Source organism: Gekko japonicus, unplaced genomic scaffold, assembly GCF_001447785.1.
Source record: "Gekko japonicus isolate JY-2015 unplaced genomic scaffold, Gekko_japonicus_V1.1 scaffold334, whole genome shotgun sequence".
In the NCBI taxonomy this organism is placed as follows: domain Eukaryota; kingdom Metazoa; phylum Chordata; class Lepidosauria; order Squamata; family Gekkonidae; genus Gekko; species Gekko japonicus.
This window is the reverse complement of record NW_015173683.1, coordinates 788,657-797,824: the sequence shown is the minus strand read 5'-3', so window position 1 is coordinate 797,824 and position 9,168 is coordinate 788,657. Positions and strand designations below refer to the sequence as shown.

At 44.4% G+C, this 9,168-nt stretch overlaps 1 protein-coding gene across 1 annotated transcript in view; it reads right to left on the bottom strand.

Annotated features, from left to right (window-relative positions):
* KIF5C (kinesin family member 5C) overlaps positions 1–9,168 on the bottom strand; it is a 162,716-nt gene that overhangs the window by 108,828 nt on the left and 44,720 nt on the right. Inside the window, exon 3 of the mRNA XM_015423070.1 lies at positions 775–848. Coding sequence (XP_015278556.1) covers positions 775–848 — 74 coding nt within the window. The remainder of the gene's footprint in view (positions 1–774; positions 849–9,168) is intronic.

The window sequence follows — 9,168 nt, the reverse complement described above, 5'->3', positions numbered from 1 at the left end:
GCCACAGCCATCTGAGGGGAAAACTCTATGTTTCCCCCTCAAATGGCTGTGGCGCCGCCCCCAGCGTGCCCGGCGTCAGCATGTCACATCTGGCTGATGTGCATGTGGCGCGCTCAAGACGCCGTCCGGCTGCCCCCCACCGCAGAACAAAAGGTATTTGGCAACCCTAAGGCCAAAACAACTGGCTTAGGGGGACAGGCAGGAGGTTATTATCTTCCATGAAGTATCCCTGTTGCTACTTCACCTTTTATTGTCTCTGTGCCAAATTTTAGAGCGTAAGTTTCTTAGGACAGAGAATGGTCTTCTTGTACACAAAGCACTACATGGCCAGCTGCTGGCTCCCCTCCATCACCTCCCCTGTGAGAAGAAACCCCTCAGAATGTCACCTGGAATGGCAGCAGTGGCCATAAACAGCAAGAGAAGAGACATGAGGGTAGAGTTTAGCAGAACAGGAGACCAAATGGGGCAGGAAGCAGATAGAGTGCAGGGGAAGGGAGGGGAGGGGAGAGAAGTAAACCAGACTTATATGGGGATTTCCTGTTCCCTGTGGGTCCTTGCACGTCCCCCTCTGGTGTACATATACAGTATATAAATAAAATACTAGAAATGATGAAGTGTTAAAGCCAATATTAATAAACACTATCTTTGCTGTTACAATACATAATATATAAGTAACCATCAAGTTTCAGCAATGCAAACCATATTATGGTTCCAATCCTACCCAAGATTCTTCATTACCAATTAGGTTACTGTTCATTTTAAAATTACTCTTACCTCCATGGTATGTGTTTTTCCTGAAGATGTCTGACCGTAAGCAAAAATAGTACCATTATAGCCCTCAAGAACATCTGAAAGCAAAAAGGAAAAAACGGAATTGGTTATATTTATGGACTACTATAAATCATGGAGAGAGAAAAGCACCATATGTATTAGTCAACATTCAGTAAGAAAGAGGAAAGAAAAATGGGAAATTAAGGAATGGCATCTGCTAGAAAATGCACAGATGTACAACGTTGCTACGGTAACACAAGGATACCGGATTTCTTGACATCCAGATCTAATTTAGATAATGATGAAGACATTTGTACTTTCCTCTTGCTTTCCTGAATAAATAAACTTTGAACTCTGGTTAGTGTCCAGTTTATTAGAATTAGAGTATAAGGAAAGAAAAAAACTGTATCTACAATGTGAACTTTCCAGCATTACACAGGAAGTGAATGAAAGCCAGGTTTTAAGACTCATATACAGTTTCTTCTCCACCTGGGATTATTTTATGCTGCATTATTTTACTGAAGTTTAAAGAAAAAATTAGTATCACAAGGTTCCTTCTTAGGCTTGCCAAGCCCAGAGGCCCGTTCCCCACCTCTGGCAGATTGGGCCCCGGGGGGAACCCAACCGCGATGTGCATGTCACCTGGAAGTGACGGGCACCCTGGGGGTGGGGTCACGGTCATCTGACGGAAAACTCAGCGTGGTCGTGTCAATTCCAAGTGATGTGGATGCGGCGCGCACACTCTCCAGCCACCAGTTGGGAGTCCCCCGCTGCGGCGAAAATAATACTTGGCAACCCTATTCCTTCTCTTTGAGAGAATGGACCCCACTTAACTCTGCAGCTTTACATAGAAGGACTGAAAGGCCATAAATAAAATGAGCAGTCCTCCTACAAATAATACTATGAATAGGGGTGATCTTTCTCCAAGGACAATAGCTCAGGCCACATAATCTGCTAGATGGCAACAGGGAAGGAGGCCAGATTGTAGACTCTGGATGTGAGATGAGTCCTCCTTCCTGGAAAATATATATTTCTCTTAGGCTAACTTGTCCAATGTAGCATTTTTCAAGGCTGAGAAGAGAATCAGCATCAGCAGAAGTTTTATGTTAAACATCATCATCATCATTATTATTATTATTTCTATTTATATCCCGCCTTGCCAGACACGCTGGCTCAAGGCGGCTAACAGGGTTAAAATAATGTAAACAATACAGAGATAAAACAGTTAAAAATACAAGACCGGTTAAAACAGCAACAGTTACAGATTAAAAACCAACAGATGATGGTGATAATCCAAATGACACCCAATGATAGGAGTGGCATCCAGCAAGGTCTCAGGCCAGAAGATGTTCTAAGTTTCAAGCCAGAAGATGTTCCAGGGCACATTCAACAGTGGTGGTTCCTAATTGAAAGACTGGTGGAAGAGCTCCGTTTTACAGGCCTTGCAGAACTGTAAAAGGTCCCACAGGGCCCTGATGTCCTCCGGGAGCTCATTCCACCAGTATGGGGCTGCCAATGAGAAAGCCCTGGCTCTGGTGATAGCCTGGCTTCTTTCGGTCCAGGGAGGGTCAAGTGGTATTGCGACCCTGACCTCAGTGCTCTCTGGGGCATATGTGGGGAAAAGCGGTCCCTCAATAGAAAAATAGTAACTTGGGTCCAGGCAGCTTTTGGGCTGGTGAAAATGGAAAGATAGGTCTCTTCTGACCATCAAACAAGGCTTATGCTGGGGACCATGGGACCTGTATCTTCAAAAGCCATAAAGAAGAAGAGGAGTTGGTTTTATACCCTGCTCTTTACTACCCAAAGTAGTCTCGGAGCGGCTTACAATTGCCTTCTGTTCCTCTCCCCACAACAGACACCCTGTGAGGTGAGGTTGAAAGAGTTATGAGAGAACTGTGACTGACCAAGGTCACCCAGGTGATTCCCCACTCCTCCACTTGGGTCAGTCACAAGTGCTCTCAGAGCTGTTCTCTCAAGAGCAGTCCTTGAAAGAGCTCTCTCAGCCCCACCTACCTGTGGGGAGGGGAAGAGAAAGGAGATTGTAAGCCACTCTGAGTGAAGAGCAGGGTATAAATCCAATCTCTTCTTCTGCTTCTAGCTTCTTCTTCCTCCTCCTTCTCCTCCTCCACCTCCTCTTCCTCCTCTTCTTCTTCTAGTAAGGAAGGGATCTGGGCAAGATTGAGTCAAAAAGCTGACTGCATCCAACAGAGTATGCTGTGAGAACCACTAAAACGTTGAAAGTGAAACACTTGGGCATCATTTGTTACATAACCTATAACTTTCAAACTATTTACCCATTTAGCTGAAGGTATTATTACCTATAATCCAAAGAGAACAAATTTGACCTAGGTTTGAGTCCAGTAACAAATCTGACCTATGTTTCCTTAGGCTTCTTAATACAGGTTTGCTAATTACATAAATGAATTTATGTACCACCATTTTTAAGACAAATAGAATAGTTATGTCATTTCATATTCTGAACAAAGCTAAAAAGAAGAAGAGGAGATTGGATTTATATCCCACCCTTCACTCGGAGTCTCAGAGCAGTTTACAATCTCCTTTCCCTTCCCCTCCCCACAACAGACACCCTGTGAGGTAGGTGGGGCTGAGAGAGCTCTTTCCAAAACTGCCCTTTCAAGGACAGCTCTTGTCAGAACTATGGCTTGCCCAAGGTCATCCAGCAGCTGCAAGTGGAGAAGTGGACAATCAAACCCGATTCTCCCAGATTAGAGTCTGCGCAATTAACCACTACACCCAACTGGCTGTCAGAATTCAGCAAGAGACTGTCAGAAACTGGTATTAAAACTAAACCAAAAAATCTCGTGTTTATTTTTGCTGTAATCAGACTAATACAGCTACCCCTCTGGTATTAAAACTGGTGTGCAAGTATCCATCAAGGCCAGCTATCTCGTCCACGGAGCTGTCCAGAGAATTGCTGCCAACTGGCTCTTCCTCTTAAAAATGCATTCCACCTTGTAAGTGGACTTAAGACACAGTCTTCCATGGTCCTGAATTGGTGGTTTTGTGGTCTCAATATGCCTACCTTGTATAAATTGTAAGTAATTTGTTATAAGAGGACCTAGGATGACAGAACAGCAACTTGTGTCATCTCTGAAAAGCATCATCTCAGTGTCATACGACTACTCTACTTCCTTGCCAGTTACTGCAATTAAGACATTTATTTGACTGGCTGCTCTTCAAACCTATTTCTGGTACTGGATACTTTGCTTTTTCTTGTTTAGAGAGAGCAGTACCTTGCTCCTGTCTCAACAGGATGTCTTAATGTAAAAGTCTGTACTTAGAACACAAAGTTGGACCATGTAGGCCTGGCTTCAGCTAACAATGCATGAGAATGCTTGTCTCACCTGGCCCACCTCATTTTAATTGACTCTTACAACACTGACCCCTTGGCCAGTTTCCACAACCCCCTCTTGGTCTATTTCCCTCTCATTCTGAAACTAAAACTCTCTCAAGCAACTGATATGAAAGGGGGATTCAGGTGGGTAGCTGTGTTGGTCTGAAGCAACAGAACAAAGTTTGAGTCTAGCGGCACCTTTAAGACCAACAAAGTTTAATTCTAGGTATAAGCTTTTGTGTGCATGCAGACTTCATCAGATACCAGGAGCAACCCTCTCTTCAAAGTTACAAATACCAGAAATGTAAGTCCTGGCACTGAAAGGGGGAATACAGCCCCCAAGTTATAATGATCGGAGTGTTTACAATGGTCTCAGGGACTGTTTAGTCCCACATCAGCAACTTCTCCAGCTTTTGGGCACTTTTATACCTAAAGGGGAAGGCTCACACCAGCTGCTGTTTGCTCTTATGGCTTTCCTGAGAGGCTCCCACCTTGCAAAATATCTTGCTTACCTCACAGGGCACTGTGCTCACAGTGTGGCTTGAATCCCACTGCTTCTGAATGGGGAAGAGAAGGCATAGGTTTCTTATGCGTGCCTCTTGCCCGCAAGGCTAGGAAGTTGTCCTAGTCCAGTAACTGTAATCCCTTTGTGTTCCTTTGCCCCCCCCTTGGAAAAAAAACCCCTGCATTTCTAATAGGGTGTGCCAAGATGGAGGGATATGAACCCCTGCCTGCTTGTCTGCACTAGTAGCTTGCTTGGTAAATCACCTTTGCTGTATGAATGGGGGGGCTCCAAGCAATAAGGATGGAGGGTTGTGTAGAATATCTATAATATCATTACTTCCTTCTCTGTATTTCCCTAATGAAAAGGACTGCTGTCTTTACACAGACTACCAGGGAATTAAAACTCCCTGATTACAGGCAGCTGTTTTCCTATGTTCATTATCTACCACTATGATATCTTTCAAGCAGAAAAAATTGAACTGTGTGGATGTGGACATGAGGACTGGGGTCCCTAATGTTATCATAATGTAGCTACTTTCTTATATGTGCCTTCCAAACATGGGCAATGTGGAGAAGTTGTCTGAAGAGGTTGCAAGTGGCATTGCCCCCACAGCCGGAATAACGAGATGGACAACAGTTTGAATCAAACAAGGGCCACTTTATTAACTATATACAATTTATTAACAGCAACCGGCAAGGGAGCACTTCCTAGGTAGCGGAACAGACAAGGCAGGTGTCAGGATGACCAGCCTCCTTGTCTAATATGTGGGCGAGCCACCAACCCCGGTCTTGGGCCATTAATCTGGCTTGCGACCAGCAGCCCAGCCACAGGTAGCCTCCCGGGAGCTCCTACCCCTGAAACCCTACAGCTTGCAGAGAGGAGCTTACCCAAGAGGCTCCCAGAGGGGATCCTCATTCACCACCCAGGGCCTTAATAACCTGCAGGCCGTTCATGAAGACACCCCAGTTCCTGAGATATTGTATCAAGGTATGTTCAGGCTTACTAGTGGTCATTTTAGACTAGACCATAGGATCGCTCAGCACGTGGCGAAATTTTGAAGAATTACTCGAGTATATTAACTACTCTGGCTAGGGCAACATGAAAACTGAACCTGTTCTTCAAAAAAGTGTTTAAGGTCCTTCCTTTAGCTCTTGCACAGGACTTGTCATACTGACAAATCTCCTTCTCTGCCACACCAGAACTGAGAAAATGGATGAACGCCCTATGCATCTAAGACTGGAAAGTTTAGGTAATAATAGAAAAGCCCCAAAGGAGCCTTTTCAAGGACATAAAGCTCAAGATCTGATGAACAAAGATAGTTCAGCTGGGAGGCTGCTGAATCTGAGTTATCCTAGTACAGTGATTAGAATGACAGCTATTTCTATCTGGTTATGGATGACTGTCGCTTCCCTCGTCATCATTTTCTTTCTACAAAACCAAATTCAGCAGTACCTCTATCCTCACTAAATAATCACAAGCTGCCAAGGAAAGCTGGAGAATCAGAAGTTCACACTTACCCAGCACTAATATATGCTAAATCAGGGGTTCTCAATTACTAGAACATTCAAATATCCGTCTAACAGCAGTCTCCTAAGCAGATCTCAAAAATATTTAAATCCACTAATAAATGTACAACAAATAAACTAAACAAAATGAAAACGTTGTTTTTAAATCTTTTTAATGGCTGAAAGAGCAAATGAAAACACCCTAACACAATCCAAAAAGGAGTCAGCAAAAGCAATATGACCAAATCATTCAAATGTTAGCTGAACAGGATAACTGTAAGAACATAAGAACATAAGAGATGCCAATGTTGGATCAGGCCAAAGGCCCATCCAGTCCAACACTCTGTATCACACAGTGGCCAGAAATACCAGTGCCATCAGAAGGTCCACCAGTGGGGCCAGGACATTAGAAGCCCTCCCACTGTTCTCTCCCCCTAGCACCAAGATGACAGAGCATCCCTTGCCCCAGAGTCCCTATCTATACCTTGTTGCTAATAGCCACTGATGGACCTCTGCTCCATATGCTTATCTAATTCCCTTTTGAAGCCGTCCATGCTTGTAGCCGCCACCACTTCCTGTGGCAGTGAATTCCAAGTGTTAATCACTCTTTGGGTGAAGAAGTACTTCCTCTTATCCGTTCTAACCCGACCGCTCAGCAATTTCATGGAGTGCCCACGAGTTCTTGTATTGTGAGAAAGGGAGAAAAGTACCTCTTTCTCTACCTGCTCTATCCCATGCATAATCTTATAAACCTCAATCATGTCACCCCTCAGTCGTCGTTTCTCCAAGCTAAAGAGCCCTAAGCACCTTAACCTTTCCTCATAGGGAAAGTGTTCCAACCCCTTTATCATTCGAGTTGCCCTTTTCTGCACTTTTTATGAAAGTAACACTTTCATAAAAGAGCCATGGTGGTGCTCTACAGATCAACATCTAAATATTCAACAAAGCTATCATCCATATCACTCGGAAAATATCAATTGAAAACCATCCAGGTAAGACCTGGGTTCAAATCCCTACTCATACCATAGAAGCTTGGTGGGTGACCTTGGGCCAGTCACACCCTCTCAGCCTAATCTACCTCACAAGGTTGTTGTGATGATGAAATGGAGGAGAGGAGAATGATGTGAGGTACTTTGGGTTTCCAATGGGGAGAAAAGCAGGGTACAAATGAATTAATTAAATAAATAAAGGTTAAAAAGGATGGGTCAAAACATGTGTCTCTTGAGGCAAGGAGTATCCAACAAATTGGTGCAACTACTAAAAAGCCCCTGTCATGCACAATTAACTTGCATATGGAACTGAATGACACTGAACAGACAAAATGGGGATGGAGAAATGAAGTTTCTTCATTGCCATCATGGACAGAGAACAGAGCCTGAAATGGACGATAGCCCTCAGTTGATCAGGATTTGGCCCAAGACCTTCTCCAACACCACTCTAGCAATCCATGCATTTTCACTGCCACAAGTTGCTTGGTAAAGCAAGAAGCAGATGATGTTCTAGGCAGTGGGTGAAAAAAAGCACTTTGGAGTGATCGTGTCAACAGCCTGGGTCACTTCCACTCTACAGATCAACATCTAAATATTCAACACAGCTATCATCCATATCACTCAGAAAATATCAATTGAAAACCATCCAAGGCTGACCATATCTGTTGGTTCCTAATCCCCTGTTGAAGGAATCAGTAGTTCTAAATCTAGATATTATCAGATGCCCTGACTATGATAAAGAAACTACTGAGAAATCCTTCACACCTACATCATCATTGCCTGGCAAGAACAGAATACCAAACTGAGATTGTGCCACCTTGAATATGTCAGGTGCTGTGAAGAAATACCTTCTTCCTGGGAGGTTTGAGCTGTGCAAAACCTCCAAGTTGTGTTTAAAAGGTTTTTTCCCCCTCCGAGCAAAGACCAGACCATGGCGGGGGGAGTCAGTGCAATCGCTTCCCAGTCATACCTTCATACAAATGCTAATAGATCTAGCAGGAGAAAAAATGGGTGGGTCAAGCTCTTCCCCGTCTCCAAGCAGGGAACAGAGATCTGGAGGACTTTAGGCTAGAACACATCCAGGAATAATCTCCAGGAAGATGCCCAAGAAAACCCTTTTTTGACCTGGCCTGACCTGGTCAGGGGGTGGGGAAAAGAGAGGTGCCAAAAACTCCTTGCAACAGGAAGGAGGTCTCTTTTCCTTGGGTGCTGAGGCTATGATGGCACACAGACCTCTCCACTGAGGAGGCAGCCATTGATCACATGGTTGGCCTGGACACCTGAAGAAAGCTTCAAGGTAATGGCTGCTAGGCAGAGATCTGTAACTTCTTGAAGCTAAAGAGCCTGTCCTATATTTTAACATCTGATAGGGCATGTGTATTTACCTATTTGTGTTTTACCTATTTATTTTGTATCCCTTGCTCAATCTGGTGCTGTGCTAAAAGTATGCTTGTAAACATTTTCTTTTTAATAAATACTTTATAACTTTTGATGCTGGCAGGGCTTTTCTGTACCACATAAACCTCCACTGCCTTGGGCACACTATTTTAAAAGTAGCTCTGGGGAAGGCAGGCAGTTGCCAAGTGGCCATTTCTCAAAGGGCACCCAAGGTAGGAAACTGTCCCCATGGTGACCAGGCACTGGGCAGCGGGAGACACAGAGGCAAAACCTCAAAACTTGGAAGGGAAGCTGGAAGTCCTGAACCTCTCAGTGGGAAATTCCATACAAAGGTCAGGTGGCGGCAGCAAGTTGCTGGAGAGAGAGAGGAAAAAAACCTCTCTAGGAGTTGAGAAAATCCTAGGAGGGCAGGGCGGAATAGGACCTACAGGCCAGAAAAGGCACGTGCTGCACAGGCCACACATCACATGAGAGAGTCTTATGGGTGTCATGGCTGCTATGAAAGCCTGAAGTTCACTAGATTGGGGTGACAGGATGGCCAAATAGTTAATTTTCCTCCCACTGACTATCTGCAGCAGTTTCAGGCCTACCACACCAAAGTACAATGACTAAGAACCCTTTGGCTCAAGAAGGAACAGGGAGACA